The sequence below is a fragment of the Callithrix jacchus genome, chromosome 2 (genome assembly GCF_049354715.1).
Source record: "Callithrix jacchus isolate 240 chromosome 2, calJac240_pri, whole genome shotgun sequence".
In the NCBI taxonomy this organism is placed as follows: Eukaryota; Metazoa; Chordata; class Mammalia; order Primates; family Cebidae; genus Callithrix; species Callithrix jacchus.
In genome coordinates, this window is record NC_133503.1 from 71,852,361 (window position 1) to 71,872,236 (window position 19,876).

Here is a 19,876-nt window from a genome sequence, read left to right on the forward strand (position 1 = left end):
GCCCTGTGGACCCTCGTGTCAGGCTGGAGCCAGTTCCAGGCTCAGGGCTGACTCCCCCACCCACCTTATCTGTTCCCTGCCCTGAGCCAGGCTGTTCCTGGCAACCCCCGCTGCACCCTCCTCTGCAGAAGCCCTTCCCAGCTACCTTTGCCTTTAGAATAGAGTCCAAGTGAACCCCAGCCACACTGGGCCCCACCAAGCTTTTTCTCCTTCAGGAAACATGTTGCCTGCCAGCCTCAGCTGATCGCAGGGGCTCCATGCACAAGGGCCATCCTGCCCGGGAGCCTGTCCAAGGCCTCCTGGCTGGCAGGGAGGGTCAGCTCTTGTGGGCCAATCCTCTCCCAGGCCTCTCCTGTGCTTCTAGTCCCACACAGTCACCTGTGGTGTCTTTCTGCCCTAAAGCCTTCTTGCCTCAGGGTAACAACCCGTTGCTACCTTCCTAAGACCGCAGCCCTCCCCACACTCAGGCTCTGTGGTCTGGACAGGCTGACTCCTGCCCCTTCCAGGCCTGTGAGATGGACACTGAGCCAAGGCTGACTCAAGATGGTATGGTGCGGGGTCCAAAGTGGCTCCGGCCGGAGGTAGTGGTGCTTGCGAAGGCGAGGTCATGAGTTCAAGGCTAACCTGAGCAACCATATAAGCTCAAACTGACTGGCAAAAAAAAAAAAAAAAAAAAAATGGTATGGTGAGACACAGTTCTGGAAACTTCCTTAGAACTTTGGGACAGGACTCCTAAGGTGTGGAGATCACTGGTGTGAGCAGGAAAAAAAAAAAAAACTTTGGGACGGGAAACAAAGAGTGAGGAGGGGGACTACCATGGGCCACCCTGAGGAGGACGAAGCCCACACAGGGTCAGGCTGGGAGGAGAGGCAGCACCTGCGGACTATGTCTCCTGGACCGCCCACCCAGGGCCCCCACTTCACCCCACCTGGAGCCTCCCGGCCAGCCCCTCACCCCACCTGGTGCACCCCCGGCCACCTTCCTCACCCCACCTGGAGCCCCCAGCCACCACCTTGCCCCACCTGGACTGCCCCCAACAAGCTTTCCCAGTTGTGCCTAATGGCCCCTTCCTCTTTTGGCTTGGGGAGGTTTGCGGTAGGTTTTGGGCAGAAGTGGCAAAGCCCAGACTGACCAGAGGTACAGGCAGGAGCTGGGGGAGCCCACATGCAGGCACTGGTTGTGCTGTGGGGGTCTGGCCACGTGGCTCTGCCCTTGTACCTGGTCCTTCCTTGCTGCCCCAAGCCCAGCGCCAGCCTGAGGGTCAGAGCCTGCCTGGCTCTCCCAGAATCCCTCCTTCCCTGATCATTGGCCCGCCCCTGGAAATCAGATATGCCCCAGCTAGGGCCTCTGTGAGGTCCAGGGCAGGGATCAGGGCTCAGGCCGGGCCCCTGCTTTAGACCAAGGCATGACAGTCTTCTTGAGGCTCTATGGAAGAATGCCTTCTAGATGCATGGACACAGAGATGCAGTGCCAGGGAATGATGGTGGCTGCATCCTCTGGCTCTCTCTCCCCACTCAGCCTCCCTCCCTGGAACCTGCCCTGACAGCAGGCCCTCTGTTCTGCCTCATGGGGCCTGCCTGAAGGGTGGGATGCAGGCCACCATGCAGAGGTTGACATTGGTGCCAATGGGCTGTGCCCAGTGTGTCTGTGTGCACCATACATACAGATCTGCATGCTCCTTGGTCGCCTGTCACACATCCATGTGTCTGTGCTTGTTGGCGTCCATGTGTCTTTGCATGAGTCCAGGCCCTCCTGTCAGCCGAGCTCTTATTTCCTCCAAGGCCTGAATGTCCTCCTGTCGGAGTTCGTCTCCTCAGCCCACAGCAGGAAGCCAAAGCCTGACATCAGCAGCTTCTAAGGAAGTTCCTGGGCAGATGCGCAGGGCAGGAACCTGGGTCTTGGCCCTGTGAGCCCTCCCCAGGTCTCTTGGTCCCCACCTCCCTCCCTCTAAGCCCACCCAGGCTGTCAGGGCCCTGTCTAGGCTCAAGCCAGCTCAAACTGACAGAAGGGCCGGCCAATCCCCCACCCTAGCTCAGTCCACCCAGCCGCCAACCTCACATCTAGCTCTGGAGGCACCAGCATTAGGATGGAAGTGAAAGCTCCTCCCTGAGCCTCCACAGAGCCCTGAGGAGCCTTTGATGCCCACTCACTAGGACCTCTGGGAGGCAGAAAGGCCTGCATAACCACTGCACAGAAAATAAATCAGAACTTCCGTGCAGTGGATCATAAGCAGTGCATGACTAGGACTCTGAGATTGAAAAATGAATTTATTTAGAAATTATTTTATATTTGAGACAGGACTGTGCTCTGTTGCCTGGGCTAGTGTGCAGTGGCTCAACATGCCTCACCACATCCTTCAACTCCTGGGCTCAAGCAATCCTCCCACCTCAGCCTCCCAAGTAGCTGGGACCCCAGACACTAATTTTTTTTTTTTTTTTTCAGAGACAGTCTTGCTACGTTAGCCAGAATGGTCTCAAACTCCTGGGTTCAAGTGATCCGCTGCCTTAGCCTCCCAAAGTGCTGGGATTATAGGCATGAGTCACCATGATTGGCTGAAATTATTTCAGATTTACAAAAATTTGCAAAAATCTACAGTCTCAGCCAGGAATGGTGGCTCACACCTGTAATTCCAACACTTTGAAAGGCTGAGGTGAGCAGATGACCTAAGGTCAGGGGCTCAAGACTAGCCTGACCAACATAGTGAAACTCCATCTCTACTAAAAATATAAAAATTAGCTGGGTGTGGTGGCAGCTGCCTGTAATCCCAGCCACTCAGGAGGCTGAGGGAGGAGAATTGCTGGAATTTAGGAGCAGTGAGCTGAGGTCATGCCTGGCGACAGAGGGAGACTCTGTCTCAAAAACAAACAAACAAAAAACCAAAATCTTGTATAACCATAATTCAGTTACATGAACCAAGAGATTTCCATTGATACCAGTTACTAGTCAAGCATTTTACAGATTGTACTCAAGTTTCACCAACTGTCCCACTGGAATAATACAAAGATCTCAAAAACTTTATGCTGAATTGTGCCAGGCAGGGCACAGTGGCTCATGCCTGTAATCCCAGCACTTTGAGAGGGTGAGGTGGATAGATCACCTGAGATCAGGAGTTCAAGACCAGCCTGGTCAACATGGTGAAAGCTCATTTCTACTAAAAATATAAAAATTAGCCGGGCATGGTGGCAGGCTCCTGTAAACTCAGTTACTTAGGAGGCCAAGGCAGGAGAATCACTTGAACCTGAGAAGCAGAAGTTGCAGTGAGCCAAGACCATAATAACATTGCACTCCAGCCTGGGCAACAGAGCAAAACTCAAAAAAAAAAAATTAGTTGATTATCTATATATATAAAACATTTATATTTTATTATTTTATTTTATTTTGAGACAGTCTCGCTCTGTCACCTAGGCTGAAGTGCAATGGTGTGATCTTGGCTCACTGTAACCTCTGCCTCCCGGGTTCAAGCAATTCTTGTGCCTCCGCCTCCCAACAAATAGTCTATTCTTTCACCAATACCACAGTGCCCTCCCTCTGTCCCCAGAGATAATACTGGACCACAGTGTCTTAATTACTGTTTCTTTATAGTAAGTCCTGGAGCTGGGTGGTGTCAGTCCTGTAATGTTGTTTTTCTCCAATATTGTTGGCTACTCTGGGTCTTTTGACTTTTTATATAAACTTTAGAATCAGTTTGTCAATATCCACAAAATAACCTGCAGGGATTTTGGATGGGGTGACATTGACTCTATAGATCAAGTTGGGAAAACTGACATCTTTACAATACTTAGTCTTTCCAGGCTGGGTGCGGTGGCTCGTGCCTGTAATCCCAGCACTCTGGGAGACCGAAGTGGGTAGATCAGCTGAGGTCGGGAGTTCGAGATCAGCCTGGCCAACATAGAGAAACCCGCATCTCAAAAAAAAATTTTTTTTTAGTCTTTCCAGTCTGTTCCTGGATCTAAAGGGGTAAAAAGAATATTGAGTCTTCCTATCCATTAACATGGAACATTTCTCCATTTATTTAGTTCTTTGATTTCTTTCATCAGTTTTTGAGTGTAGCTTTTTAGAGTTTTGAAATTAGGATATGTGAGTTCCCCAAGTTTGTTCTTCTTTCTCAATATTGTTTTGGCTCCTCTGTGTCCCTTGAATTTCCATGTAAATTTTAGAATCACATTACCAATTTCTTTCTTTCCTTCCTTCCTTTGATTTCATTCTACAAAAGAAACCCAGCAAACTTCTGGGCTCAAGTGATCCTCTTGCCTGAGCCTTCCAAGTAGCTGCGAGTACAGGTGTGCCACCATGCCTAGCTAATATTTTGGGGGTCTTTTTTTTTTTTTGAGACAGAGTCTCACTCTGTCTCCCCGGCTGGAGTACAGTGGTGGGATCTCAGCTCACTGCAACCTCCACCTCCGAGGTTCAAGTGATTCTTCTGCCTCAACCTCCCGAGTAGCTCACACTACAGGCACATGCCACAATGCCTGAATGATTTTGTATTTTTAGTAGAGACGGGTTTTTGCCATGTTGGCCAGCCTGTTCTCAAACTCTTGACCGCAGGTGATCCACCTGCCTCAGCCTCCCAAAGTGCTGGGACTATGGGCGTAAGCCACCACGCCTGGCCAATTTTTTTGTACTTTGAGTAGAGACAGGGTTTCACCATATTCCCCAGGATGGTCTTGAACTCCTGGCTCAAGTGATCTGCCCGCCTTGGCCTCCCAAACTGCTGGGATTACAGGCATGAGCCACCGCACCCAGCAAACATTACCAATTTATACAAAGAAGTCAGCTGGGATTTTGATAGGAATTATTTTAAATCTATATATTGATTTGGGGAGTACTGCCACCTTAACAATATTACCTCTTCTGTGCACATGAGATGTCTTTCCACTTATTTAGATATTCCTTAATTTTTTCAACAATGTTTTGTAGTTTTCAGAGTATAAGTTTTGCATTTCTTTTGTTTTGTTTGTTTTTTTTTTTGAGATGGAGTTTCGCTCTTGTTGCTCAGGCCGGAGTGTAATGGCGCGATCTCGGCTCACTGCAACCTCCGCCTCCTGGGTTCAGGCAATTCTCCTGCCTCAGCCTCCTGAGTAGCTGGGATTACAGGCACGCGCCACCATGCCCAACTAATTTTTTGTATTTTCAGTAGAGACGGGGGTTTCACCATGTTGACCAGGTTGGTCTCGATCTCTTGACCTCATGATCCACCCGCCTCGGCCTCCCAAAGTGCTGGGATTACAGACGTGAGCCACCGAGCCCGGCTGCATTTCTTTTGTTACATTTATTTCCAAATAATTCCATTCTTGCTGATGCTGTTGTAAATGGGATAATTTTAATTTCATTCTCAGATAATTCATTGCAAATGTATAAAAATACAACTGATTTTTATTTTAGTTTATTGTTTTATTTCTATTTATTCGTTTGAGATGGGGTTTCATTCTGTTGCTCAGGCTGGAGTGCAGTGACATGATCTAGCTGTAAACTTGAACTCCTGGGCTTAAGAGGTCCTCCTACCTTCACCTCCCAAAGAGCTGGGATTACAGGCATGAACCATCTTGCCTGGAGAAAAATATAACTGATTTTCAGTGGATTTCTTAGTATTTTCTATGTATGCCAGGTGCAGTGGTGAGTGCCTGTAGACCCAGCTACTTGGGAGGCTGAGGTGGGAGGATCCCTTGAGCCCAGGAGTTCTGGGCTGTAGTGCGCTATACCAATCGGGTGTCCGCACTACGTTGGGCATCAATATGGTGACCTCCCAGGAGCAGGGAACCACTAGGTTGCCTAAGGAGGGGTGAATCGGCCCAGGTCGGAAATGGAGCAGGTCAAAACTCATGTGCTGATCAGCAGTGGGATCGCACCTGAATAGCCACTGCACTCCAGCCTGGGTAACATAGCGAGACCCCGTCTCTAAATATATATATATGTACATATACATGTATGTGTACATGTATATTTATAAAGTATTTTCTTTTCTTTTTCTTTTTTTTTTTTTTTGAGACGGAGTTTTGCTGTTGTTACCCAGACTGGAGGGCAATGGCGCGATCTCGGCTCACCGCAACCTCCACCTTCTGGGTTCAAGAAATTCTCCTGCCTCAGCCTCCCGAGTAGCTGGGACTACAGGCGCGCACCGCCATGCCCAGCTAATTTTTGTATTTTTAGTAGAGACGGGGTTTCACCATGTTGACCAGGATGGTCTTGATCTCTTGACCACTTGATCCACCCGCCTCGGCCTCCCAAAGTGCTGGGATTATAGGCGTGAGCCACCGCGCCCGGCCAAAAGTATTTTCTATATATATGATCATGTTCGCTGGGCACGGTGGCTCACACCTATAATCCCAGCACTTTGGGAGCCTGAGGTGGGCGGATCACGAGGTCAGGAGTTCAAGACCAGTCTGGCCAACATAGTGAAATCCTATCTCTACTAGAAATATAAAAAAAAAAAAAATTAGCCGGGCATGGTGGCACAAGCCTGGAGTCCCAGCTACTTGGGAGACTGAGGCAGGAGAATCTCTTGAACCCAGAAGGTGGAAGTTGCAGTGACCCAAGACTGTGCCACTGCACTCCAGCCTGGGTGACAGTGCGAGACTGTCTCAGAAAAAAAAAAAAAAAAAGTGTTATCAGTTATTAGACATAGTTTTACTTCTTCCTGTCACATCGTTTCATTTTCTTGCCTAAGTGCCCTGCTAACCCCTCCTGAAGTGACAAAACAGACAGCCTTATCTTGCTCCTGATCTCTATCTTAGGGGAAGGCCTTCAGTCTTTCACCATTAAGTATGAAGTTTGCTGTGGGTCTTTGTACACAACCCTTCTTGGGTTAAGGAGGTTCCCTTCTAGTCCTAGCTCCCTCACTGTTTTCAGAAAAACCTGTCTGATTTGGTTAAATGCTTTCTGTACATCTATTGAGATGATGATGTGGGGTTTTTTTCCCCTCTATTCTGTTATTATGTATTACATTAATTGAATTTTGGATGTTAAAACAACTTTGCATTTCTGGTCTCATACTCAGTCATGGTGTGTAATCCTTTTTATATGTTGCTGGATTCGGGTTATTAGTCTTTGTTGAGGATGATCAACATTTTTCTTTAAATCTTTAAAAGAGGCTGGGCGCAGTGGCTCATGCCTGTAATCCCAACACTTTGGGAGGCCAAGGCGGGTGAATCACAAGGTCAGGAGCTCGAAACCAGTCTGGCAAACATGGTGAAACCCTGTCTCTACTAAAAATACAAAAAATTAGCCAGGTGTGGTGGCGTGCACCTGTAGGCCCAGATACTTGGGAGGCTGAGGCAGGAGAATTGCTTGAACCCGAGAGGTGGAGGTTGCAGTGAGCCCCGAGATTGCACCACTGCACTCCAGCCTGGGCAACAGAGCAAGACTCGGTCTCAGAAAAAAAAATCTTTAAAAGAAACCTTATGTCACCATCATTACAATAATATCAATATTAGTTGTGACAGATAGAAAACAAAACAACCTAACTATTATACATTCTGGCTAGATATTCTCTTTTGCCCTGTATATGTTTACTCCTTTGCTTGTTGGAACGCTAGATCAAGGTAACTAAAGAATAGATGTGGGAACATTTTTCTTTAGAGATGAATTCTAGATAATACATGAAGAAGGAATAAAGAATTTTAACCTTGCCATTTTGCAGCTTATTAAGGACATCACAGGGCTGGACCCTGATCAGAACACCTCCTGCCACCCGCAGGCGAGGGGTGTAGGAGGACTTTAAGGGAGAGGATGGGCCATCACCCAGCCCTCCTCAACCACATGCTCCGTGCCTCCTCAGGGGATGCACAGAAAGTTCCCATCCTCCCACCTCTCCAGGTCTTGCTGGAAGTCAGGTGTGACACAGGATGCCACAAGAAAGCACAGGCAACCCAGAATGAGGGTCTGTCACAGAGGAGACTTGGAGACACAGTGACAGCAACCAAGTTGTTGGGCCAAGTGTCGCTGTGCTGAGGGTGCTTCATCTGGGAAGGTATTTGACGCTTCCCTGCTGGGCACACATCAGCGACATTTTGTAGAAGGAGCAGCTGACACTCAGAGTTGGGAGCTTTGTGCCCAAGGACACAGGGACTGGAACCCAGGGCTGAGGGACTTCAACTAACCTGGAAGTGCCATGAGAGCTGGGATGTGTCTGCCACACTCAGTGCTGTGTGCCCTTTGCACTTACTCCATGCTCTGTGAATAAGTCCTATACCAGCAATGGCCCTCTTCCTCCTCCTCCTCTCCCAGTCCTTCCTTCCTACTTCTCCCTTCCTCCTCCTGGCCTTCCTTCTTTGTCTCCAGGGTCTCAACTGCTCCTCCTGCACAGCAGAGTCCCTGATGTACACCCAGCAAGGAGGCATAAGCCACCTTGGTACCTGAAGCCCCTTAGCACAGCAACACTTAGCACAAGACTTGGTTTAAAGCTAAGGTCATCAAAACAGCATGGTATTGACATAAAACTAGACAGACCAGTGGAACAGAATAGAGTCCAGAAACAAACTCACACATATATGGACAACCAATTCTGATAAAGGCAAAAGACACTGTGGTGGAGAAAGGCCAGCCTTTCAACAAGTGGTGCTGGGATAACGACATCCATATGCAAAAATCAAACTGGAATCCAGACCTCACACACATGCAAAATTACCCCAAACAGATCACAGCCCAAAATGGAAAGGCGAAAACTATAAAGAAGAAACACAGGAGAAAGTCTATATGTCCTTGGGTTAGGATTTCTTAGGCAGAGCACCAATGACCTGTAAGGTACAAAATAAACTGGACTTCATCAGAAGTCTCTGTGACAGGTTTAAAACTGTTTTTACTCCTCAAATGATACTGTTAAGAGAATGAAGCCTGGGTATGGTGGCTCACACCTGCAATCCCAGCACTTTGGGAGGCTGAGGTGGGTGGATCACCTGAGGTCAGGAGTTTAAGACCAGCCTGACCAACATGGAGAAACCCCATCTCTACTAAATAAACAAAATTAACCATTTGGTGGCACATGCCTGTAATCCCGGCTACTCAGGAGGCTGAGTCCAGAGAATTCCTTGAACCCAGGAGGCAGAAGTTGCAGTGAGCCAAAATCGCACCAAGAAGTGAAACTCCATCTCAAAAAAAAAAAAAAAACAAAAAAAAAACAGTGGCTCATGCCTATAATCCCAGCACTTTGGGAGGCTGAGGTGGGCAGATCACGAGGTCAAGAGATCAAGACCATACTGGCCAACATGGTGAAACCCCGTTTCTATTAAAAATACAAAAATTAGCCGGGTGTGTTGGCAGACGCCTATAGTCCCAACTACTCAACTACTGGAGGAAGCTGAGGCAGGAGAATCACTTGAACCTGGGAGGCGGAGGTTGCAGTGAGCTGAGATCGAGAGTCTCTGTCTCAAAAAAAAAAAAAAAAAAAAAAAAGAGAGAGTGAAAAGATAAACTATAGGCTTGAAGAAAATATTTGTGAATCATATATATGATTTTAAAAAAACTGGCTGGGCGTGGTGTTGCACACCTGTAATCCTAGCACTTTGGGAGGCCAAGGTGGGTGGATCACGAGATCAGGAGATGGAGATCATCCTGGTCAACATGGTGAAACCCTGTCTCTACTATGATTTTATTTTCTTTTTTTCACAACATAAGCACTAACATGGGTCCACAGGTCTGGTCAGAGCACTCTGCTCCATCAACTCCCCCTGTCCTGCCATCCATCCCACCTACACTTCCAGAGTTATTCATCTCTTCAGTTTCTGCTTTATCTTTCCTGTGCTTCTTGGTTTTTTGTTTTTGTTTTTTGAGACAGAGTCTCACTCTGTCACCCAGGCTGGAGTTCAGTGGCACAATCTCAGCTACTGTAACCTCCACCTCCTGGGTTCAAGCAATTCTCCTGGCTCAGCCTCCCGAGTAGCTGGGATTACAGGAAACTGCCATCATGCCTGGCTAATTTTTGTATTTTTAGTACAGACGGGGTTTCACCATGTTGGCCAGGCTGGTCTCCAACTCCCGACCTCAGGTGATCCACCTGCCTCAGCCCCCCAAAGTGCTGGGATTACAGGTATGAGCCACCATGCCTGGCCTTTCCTGTGCTTCTTTTTGCATAAATGACCAGACACATATAACTTTTCTTATTTCCTCTTCTTTCTTACACAAAAGGAATTAATAGCATACTAGAGACATTATTTTGCATTTTGTTTTCTTTGCCCAACAGGATATCTTGGATGTCACACCATAGCAGTTCATAGAGATCTTCCTCATTCTTCCTTGTGGCAGTGGAGTACCTCACTGGGGGGAATGCATCATAGTTTATTCAGTGATTCTGCTGTATGGGCCTTTAGAGTTGTTCCAGTGTTTTGCAATTACCAACAAAGCTTCAATGAATACTTGAGTTTGTTTTTTTGTTTTTTTTTTCTTTTTGAGATGGAGTCTTGCTCTGTCAACCAGGCTGGAGTGCAGTGGTGGGATCTCGGCTCACTGCAACCTCCGCCTCCTGGGTTCAACCAATTCTCATGCCTCAGTCTCCCGAGAAGCTGGGACTACAGCTGCACACCACCATGCCCAGCTATTTTTGTGTTTTTAGTAGAGACGGGGTTTCCCTGTGTTGGCCAGGCTGCTCTGGAACTCCTGACCTCAAATGATCCACCCATCTTGGCCTCTCAAAGTGCTGGGATTACAGGCATGAGCCACCGAACCCAGCCCTCCTGCAAAACATATTTGGCTGACAGGTATTAGGGCCATCACAGAGTACAGCTGAGCCTTAAACACTGTGGAGGTTGGGGCACTGAACCCTGCACAGCCGAAAGTCCACTACAACTTTTGCCCCCTCTAAAACCTAACTACCAATAGCCTACTGTTGATAGAAAGCCTTACAGATAACATAAACAGTCCATGAACCCTATTTTGTATGTTTAGTGTGCTATTACAGTTACACTGTGTTCTTACAATAAAGTAAGCTAGCGAAGAGAAAATGTTAAGAAAATCATAAACTACATTTATTGTACTGTATTATATCGATGCCATAAGTTTATGTCATCCATTTACAAGATGAATCGTCTGTGTGAAAGGGTGGCACCCGCAGCTGCAGACCTCAATCTAAAATACATATCAAGCAACTTAAACATTTTTTTTTTTACTGTCATGACTTTTCTCTGCTTCTTGGGAGCACTTCCAGCATAACTAATGACACTTTGTATGGGTCCCGTGGTGTTATTCAAGATTTATAGTACTGCACAAAACATGATGAAAAAAAATAACATAACTGAGAGAGATCCCCTTTTTTTTTTTTGAAATGAACTCTTGTTTTGTCATCCAGGCTGCAGTGCAATGGCGAGATCTCAGCTCGCAGCAACCTCTCTGCCTGCCAGGTTCAAATGATTCTTTTGCCTCAGCTTCCTGAGTAGCTGGGATTACAGGTGTGGGCTTCTAGGCCCAGCTAATCTTTTTTTTTTTTTTTTTGAGGTGGAGTCTCACTGTGTTGCCCAGGCTGGAGTGCAGTGGCGCGATCTTGGCTCACTGCAAGCCGCACTTCCCGGGTTCAAGTGATTCTCCTGCCTCAGCCTCTGAAGTAGCTGGGATAATAGGTGTGTGCAACCATGTCCAGCTAGGTTTTTGTATTTTTAGTAGAAATGAGGTTTCACCATGTTGGCCAGGCTGGTCTTCAACTTCTGACTTCAAGTGATCTGCTCCAAGTGCTGGGATTACAAGTGTGAGCTACTGCGCCCAGCCGAGAGATCCCTGTTTACTGGAAGGACAAAGTGCTCCCTTGGAGCTGATGAGAAGCATGGAGCTTTAAGCGGATCCTTGAAACTCTTGAGCTCACTGCAGTAACTACAGGAGATGGCTGTGAAATCAGTAGAGCAGTACAGTATATACTACAGTCAATTGTATGCAGTTATAAATTTTTTGTTAAGCAATTTTAATCCAGTTAATGGTAAGCAAAGTGCAATGCCATGAAAAGCCCTGTACTTTGCATGTTTAAACTGTTTTTCATTCTTTGCTTGTCAAGTTTTCAAGATGGGACCTGTTCCTGAATCTTCTTTCTAATGGTAGAAAATGGTACATATTGGCTGGGCATGGTGGCTCACGCCTGTAATCCCAGCACTTTGGGAGGCCGAAGCAGGTGGATCACCTGAGGTCAGGAGTTCGAGACCAGCCTGGCCAACATAGCAAAAACCCATCTTTACTAAAAATACAAAAATTAGCCAGGTATGGTGGCACGCATCTCGGGAGGCTGAGGCAGGAGAATCATTTGAACACGGGAGGTGGAGGTTGCTGTGAGCAGAGATCCCACCACTGCACTCCAGCCTGGGTGACAGAGTGAGACTCCATCTCAAAAAAAAAGAAAAGAAAATGGCACATATTGTTCTAGTGCCACTCATGCTGGACTTCTGGTTTGTCCGAAGAATCCGTGAGCAGGAGACGGTTTTGTTGTTGGAGGATCATCAGTCTGACAGTGAAGCAAAGGATGCCCTTTGGGAGGCACCACGTTTCCAGTCACATCTGGAATGTGTTTTTCTCATCCATTACGGTATATATGATCCATCAGTGATAGCCAAAAATTGTGTGTTGTTTTCATAGTATTTGTTTCCATATTCTTTCCCCCACTAATGTGCCAACCCTCACTCACATCATTTGAGCTGAAAAAAATTCGTAACTAGCTTGGAGGCGGCTGTAGCTGCTGACTTGCTGCAGCCTGTGCTTCAGGACCTGCAGTCATTCCGTCTCATCTTTCAGGCTGCAGCTATATTTATACTGCACCTTTACATTTCTCTTAACTACAAATGGTGCCATGTAGTGTGTGCGTTTGAATATGTAAGTTTTTTTTTTTTTTTTTTTTGAGACGGAGTTTCGCTCTTGTTACCCAGGCTGGAGTAATGTACCCAGGCATGCCACGATCTCGGCTCACCGCAACCTCCACTTCCTGAGTTCAAACAATTCTCCTGCCTCAGCCTCCCAAGTAGCTGGGACTACAGGCACGCGCCACCATGCCCAGCTAATTTTTTGTATTTTTAGTAGAGACGGGGTTTCACTATGTTGACCAGGATGATCTCGATCTCTTGACCTAGTGATCCACCCGCCTCGGCCTCCCAAAATGCTGGGATTACAGGCTTGAGCCACTGCGCCTGGCCCGAATATGTAAGTTTTGACTAAAAAAATTTTTTTTTGTTTTTTTGAGACAGAGTCTTCTTGTCACCCAGGCTGGAGTGCAATGGCATGATCTCGGCTCACTGCAACCTCCGCTTCCCAAGTTCAAGGGATTCTCCTGCGTCAGCCTCCCAAGTAGCTGGGATTACAGGTACCTGCCACCATTCCCGGCCAATTTTTGTGTTTTTGGTAGAGACGGGGTTTTGCCATATTGGCTAGGCTGGTCTCAAACTCCTAACCTTACGATCCACCTGCCTTGGCCTCTCAAAGTGCTGGGATTACAGGCATGAGCCATTGCGCTGGCAACAAAAATTTTTCTGAGACTGAGTCTTGCTATGTTGCCCAGGCAGGAGCATAGCGGTGTGATCTTGGTTTACTGCAGCCTCAAATTCCTGGGTTCAAGCGATTCTCCTATCTCAGCCTCCCATGTAGCTGGGACTACAGGCATGGGCCACCATATCCAGCTAATTAAAGAAAAATTTATTTTTGAGACAGAGTCGTGCTGTGTCACCCAGGCGGAGTACAGTGGCGCAATCTCAGCTCACTGCAACCTCTGCCTCCTGGGTTCAAGCAATTCTCCTGCCTCAGCCTCCTGAGTAGGTAGGACTAGAGGTGCACGCCACCATGCCCAGCTAATTTTTTTTTTTTTTGAGACAGAGTCTCGCTTTGTTGCCCAGGCTGGAGTGCAGTGGTGTGATCTTGGCTCACTGAAACCTCTGCCTCTCGGGTTCAAGCAGTTCTCTGCCTCAGCCTCCCAAGTAGCTGGGACTACAGGCACGCACCACTATGCCTGGCTAATTTTTGTGTTTTTAGTAGAGATGGGGTTTCACCATATTAGCCAGACGGGTCTCAAACTCCTGGCCTCGTGATCCACACGCCTCCGCCTCCCAAAGTGCTGGGATTACAGGTGTGAGCCACCACACCTGGCCAATTTTAAAACTTTTTGTAGATACAAGGGTCTCACTGTGTTTCCCAGGCTGGTCTGGAACTCCTGGGCTCAAGTGATCCTCCCACCTCAGCCTCCCAAAGTGCTGAGATTACACGTGTGAGCCACTGCACCTAGACTAAATTCTAACTTTCTATAATTGATGTGTGTATGTTATGGTAGTAAATGATAACAGACTAGTACCTGCATATATTTTATGTGTCTATGACATACCTAGCTTTTTCTTTTCTTCTTTTTTTTTAAGACAGAGTCTTGCTCTGTCACCAGGCTGGAGTGCAATGGCACAATCTCGGCTCTCTGCAACCTCTGCCTCCTGGGTTCAAGTGATTCTTCTGCCTCAGCCTCCCAAGTAGCTGGGACCACAGGTGCAAGCCACCATGCCTGGCTAATTTTTTTGTATTTTTAGTAGAGACCAAGTTTCACAATGGTGGCCAGGATGGTCTCAATCTCTTGACCTTGTGATCCACCTACCTCGGCCTCCCAAAGTGCTGGGATTACAGGTGTGAGGCACCATGCCTGGCTTGCTTTTTCATTTTTTTTTTTTTTTGAGACAGAGTCTAGTCTAACTCTTGTCACCCAGGCTGGAGTGCAATGGCGTGATCTCGGCTCACTACAACCTCAGCCTCCTGGGTTCAAGCAATTCTCCTGCCTCAGCCTTCTGAGTAACTGGGATTACAGGCTCCTGCCACCATGCCCAGCTAATTTTTGTATTTTTATTAGAGACGTGGTTGCACCATATTGGCCAGACTGTTTGCAAACTCCTGACCTCCGATGATCCACCTGCCTTGGCCTCCCAAAGTGCTGGGATTACAAGCATGAGCCACCATGCCCGACCTAGCTTTTTCTTAATTTCTAAAGAAATTAGTGTTCAATATTTCTAAAGCAACACGGTTCAATTGTGAGTTTTTTCAAATTGTCGTAAATTAAAAAAAAAAAATTCCAATATACTTATTTAAAAAAACCCCCCTAAGTGGCCCCAGGCAGTTGAGACCTGTGTTGTTCAGGGGTCAGCTGCATTTCCCGTCTCCCACACCCGCTTCTGAGCATTTGGTCCCTTCCTGCAGAGCTGCCATGGTTGCTCCTGAGTTGCTACTCTCTTCCTTGTGGGCCATGGCTTCCTGGGAAGCTTCAGAGAGCTGAGCTGGCAGAGTATGGGCACCGCCTCCTGGGGGCTCTGCCAGGGTCCTGAGCCCTGAGTGATTGCAGAGCCCCATATGGCTATGCCTTCAAGTCTCAGGCACCCTCCTCTCTGTCCAAGCTAATCCACTTTTTCTCTGGCAGGCCCAGCACACTCCTGCTGACCTTCTTGGTCCAGGGGCCAGGAGGGGAGATGAGCACAGATCCCCAGGGGAGGTGGTAGAGGCCTGTGCATGACCTTCAAAAGAGAGCAAAGTACCAGCCCTTAAGAGGAAGAGGCGGGTTTAGAGGTTTTGCGGGGTGGGGCTGGGGTGTCCAGATTTTTTTTTTTTTTGAGACGGAGTCTCACTCTGTTGCCCAGGCTGGAGTGCAGTGGCACAATCTTGGCTCACTGCAACCTTTGCCTCCCGGATTCAAGCAATTCTCCTGCCTCAGCCTCCTGAGTAGCTGGGATTACAGGCACCCACCACCATGCCTGGATTTTTTTTGTGTGTTTTTAGTAGAGATGGGGTTTCACCATATTGGTCGGGCTGGTCTCGAACTCCTGACCTCATGATCTACCCACCTCAGCCTCCCAAAGTGCTGGGACTATGGATGTAAGCCACTGCACCTGGCCCAGATTTTCTAGAGTATCGATCCAGATGTCTGCATCCCCATGTCAGGGTCCCACATTCCTAACTAGGACAATGACCTTAGTATGGCACACTTGGCAAGGTTGAAAGTTCAACCCTTTTGGAGCTCTGATGCCTTAATAACAATCCTGTGCCTGATCCCCTCAGCTTTGGCCACCCTTTTGCCTGGCTGCCAAGGAGGCCTCTAATGGATCTCACATTGTGCCTTTTCTAGTGATTAATCATGGTCAGCTTTTTATTGCCTTTCTCCAAGGTATCACCTAAAGCCCCAGCAACATCTCTTTCAAGGTCACAGTCACTCCTCCACTTACACTTCCCAAAGGCCTAGGGTACTCTTCCCTTCCCCAGTGCCCTGCCCTGGTGTTGCCATGGTGCACGTTTAACAGTTCCCCTTTACAGTCGTCCCACTTGCCACTGGTCATCACGGCCAGCAGCCAGCCAGCTTAGAGTCAGTTTCCTGAGGCCACTCCCTGCACCAACTCTTTCGAGCCAGGTGCCCCAAAGCAAACTTTGAAGGGCATCAGCACCACCTATAAGGGGGCAAGGGCTGTTGGACTGGGCAGGCGAGAGACGGAACTGAGATGCAGATGCAGCAGAGGCCTCAGCCAACAGCAAGGGTGCGATGGGGCTGGGATGGCTTTTTGGAGATGTCCCAAATTGAGGCAAGGGAGTTGGGGTCTCCATACTCCCATATTGACAAGTCTCCAGACATGGGCTGCCGCTGGAGGAAGACATAACTTTGGGCAGCTCCCTTCCACTGAACACAGTTCCCAGAAAGTCAGCTGTGAGCTGGCAGCAGCTCCTAACAATGAGTGTCCAGTGCTCCTGGAAATGGATCTACAGTCCTGAAAGGTATCTGGGGTGTATCACAGCTTCTGTGACTGTCCACTCAGTCTGGTCCAATCTCCCTGCTTTGGGATAGGCAGAGAGGTCCCCTACCTGGTTAGCAGTGGCAGACGGGCTTAGACTCACCTTGTTCTCCTGCTCTAATGTTCCTGTAATACCATAGGGTTACTAAGAAGTGAACCCTGGGAGGAGAATCCAGAATCAATTGGATAGAGTAAGTTAAATGCAAGAAATGACAGACAGTTGCAAAGTTTAAGGAAAGTCCGTTACTGCACAAGCAAGAATAAAAAAGAAGCCACAGATTTATCTTTTTAATTTTTTAGGGTCGGGCGCACTGGCTCACACCTGTAATCCCAGCACTTTGGGAGGCTGAGGCGGGTGGATCACGAGGTCAAGAGATCGAGACCATCCTGGTCAACGTGGTGAAACCCCGTCTCTATTAAAAATTTAAAAAATTAGCTGGGCACGGTGGCACGTGCCTGTAATCCCAGCTACTCAGGAGGCTGAGGCAGGAGAATTGCCTGAATCCAGGAGGCGGAGGTTGCGGTGAGCCGAGATCGCGCCATTGCACTCCAGTCTGGGTAACAAGAGCGAAACTCCGTCTCAAAAAAAAAAAAATTTAAGGGACAGAGTTGGCTGGCTGACGCCTATATTCCCAACACTTTGGGAGACTGAGGCGGGAGGCTCATGAAAGACCAGGAGTTTGAGACCAGCCTGGGCAACATAGTAAGACCTGGTCTCTACAAAAAAAAACAAAAACAAAAACAAAAAAAAAGCTTGGTGTGGTGGTACATGCCTGTAGCCCTAGCTACTGGGGAGGCTGAGGTGGGAGGAGTGCTTCAGCCCAGGAGGTCCAGGCTGCAGTGAGCCATGATCACACCACTGCATTCCAGCCTGAGCAATTCATAGTGAGACCATCTCAAAAAAAAAAGGACAGTGTTGCTATGTTGCCCAGGCTAGAGTACAGTGGCTGTTCACAGGTAAAATCATAGTTCACTGCAGCCTCAAACTCCTGGCCTCAAGCAATCATCCCTCTTCAGTCTCTTGCATAGCTGGAAATAACAAGCAAATGACACCATGCCAAGCAAGATTTAATTTTTTTCATTTTTTAGACAGTGTCTCACTCTGTCACCGGGGTTGATGTGTAGTGGTACCATCATGGTTTGCTGCAGCCTCGCCCTCCCAGTCTCAAGCTAGCCTCCCACCTCAGCCTCCCTAGTAGCTGGGACTACAGGCATGCATCACCACGCTTGTCTAATTTTTTGTAGAGATGGGGTCTCGCCATGTTGCCCTGCTAGTCTCAAAATACTGGGCTCAAGCAATACTCCTGCCTTGGCCTTTCAAAGTGCTGGGACTATAGGCATGAGTCACCACACCCTGCCAAGACTTACATTTTTTACTACTTGGGGACTAGGATGTCCTTAGGCCTCTAGCTCTAGGTATAATATAACATAAGTAGGTTGGATGGCAGTATCTATAGCTCTTGAAGATTCTGCATGTGGTTGGACTCGTCTTGCATTATACAAACTAATCTACTGTTATGAGTATAGAACCAGCCTAGAACTTTAACATTCGTGATGAGAAATGGTATCAGTAGTAATAAATCCAATAGTCAGCAAGCATTTCTCTCTGCTACATAAAACGTAGTTACATCTTAACTTAGTAAGGATGCAAAATTCCAGTTTTTCTTCTTCAGTCTTGTAAAGTTCTGCTTTCCAGGCACAAGGAAAAGTGGAGGCCTCTGTATTGACCCCACATAGCAATCTAACATGGCCTGCGGCTTCTCATCACAGCCCATGTGGTCAGCGCTTGCTCAAGGTTGCTTAAAGTGTGGAAATCCTTGGATTTAGTCAGTTCTGCAGCCCTGTCCCAAGCAGGCAAGCTACTGCATTTATTTGTTTTTGCAGCAGACAGCACCTAGTTCTTCATAATGTAGGTTACACTTCCCAGAAGATTGATAGGGTGATGCATCCTTGGATTCTGCCCTTGTGATGCTGGTTTCTGCTTTGGGTGGGAGTCTGAAGTTATCTTTCCCAACTTCCATGAAATGGTTTTCATGCACTAGCTAAATTCTGCAGCTCAGCTTACTGCAGCCATGCAAAGAGCAAATTAACCCTGAAGCCTAAGTAAAGCCAATCTGAAGAGTGGCCAGGACATCAACTGCTTGAAGGCAAAAGGGGGAAAGGCCCAGTAAAGAAAATTTGTCCCTACTCACCATCTCTTGTGCTGGCCAGGGCAGTGCCTGGAACACTTAAGTTCAGCCACTAGCTTTGGACCAAGTGTGCAGGTAGCTACCATCTTGCATCTTTCAACAGATTTAGAGCCACATTGCCAGCTCTAGACATCAGCTGTCTGGTCTGCAGGCAGCATCCAACTCCAGGGGCAAACAAGACACCCTGGAGCTTGTACTCAACTTATCTTGGGCATCTTCTGGGGTTGGTTGGGCTGGGCAGGTGGGCAAGCTTTGCCCAGGCTGGCAGAGGTTTCACAATAGTGCAGGGTTGCACTGCAGCCTCCCTGCAGCTCACAGGCACCTGGACGACGGAAAGAGCCACTCTCTTACTCAATGCAGTGGCATATTGCTTGCTTTTAAATTTGTGGGTCTTTTTTTGACAAAGTCTAGCTTTGTCGCCCAGGCTGGAGTGCAGTGGCACGATCTTGGCTCATTGTAACTTCTACCTCTCAGGTTCAAGTGTTTCTCCTGCCTCAGCCTCCCAAGTAGCTGGGACTACAGGTGCATGCCACCACACGCAGCTTACTTTTATATTTATTTATTTATTTATTTTTTGAGAAGGAGTTTCGCTGTTGTCACCCAGACTGGAGTGCAATGGCACGATCTCGGCTCACTGTAAACTCCGCCTTCTGGGTTCAAGCAATTCTCCTGCCTCAGCCTCCCGAGTAGCTGGGACTACAGGCGCACGCCACCATGCCCAGCTAATTTTTGTATTTTTAGTAGAGACGGGGTTTCACCATGTTGACCAGGATGGTCTCGATCTCTTGACCTTATGATCCACCTGCCTCAGCCTCCCAAAGTGCTGGAATTATAGGCGTGAGCCATCATGCCCAGTCCTTTTGTACTTTTAGTAGAGATGGAGTTTTGCCATGTTGGCCAGGCTGGTCTCAAACTCTTGACCTCAGGTGATCCACCAGCCTCGGCCTCCCAAAGTGCTGGGATTACAGGTGTGAGCCATGCGCCTGGCCTGATTTT

At 47.9% G+C, this 19,876-nt stretch overlaps 1 protein-coding gene across 1 annotated transcript; it reads right to left on the bottom strand.

The window, feature by feature from the left end:
* Nucleotides 1–983: 983 nt before the first annotated feature.
* LOC100894409 (uncharacterized) lies at nt 984–15,267 on the bottom strand. The gene is given in 7 exon segments (XM_008989642.4): nt 984–1,138; nt 1,141–1,168; nt 1,170–1,305; nt 1,307–1,502; nt 1,535–1,736; nt 1,739–1,812; nt 15,087–15,267. Coding segments are annotated over 7 exon segments (972 nt in total).
* Nucleotides 15,268–19,876: the final 4,609 nt, after the last annotated feature.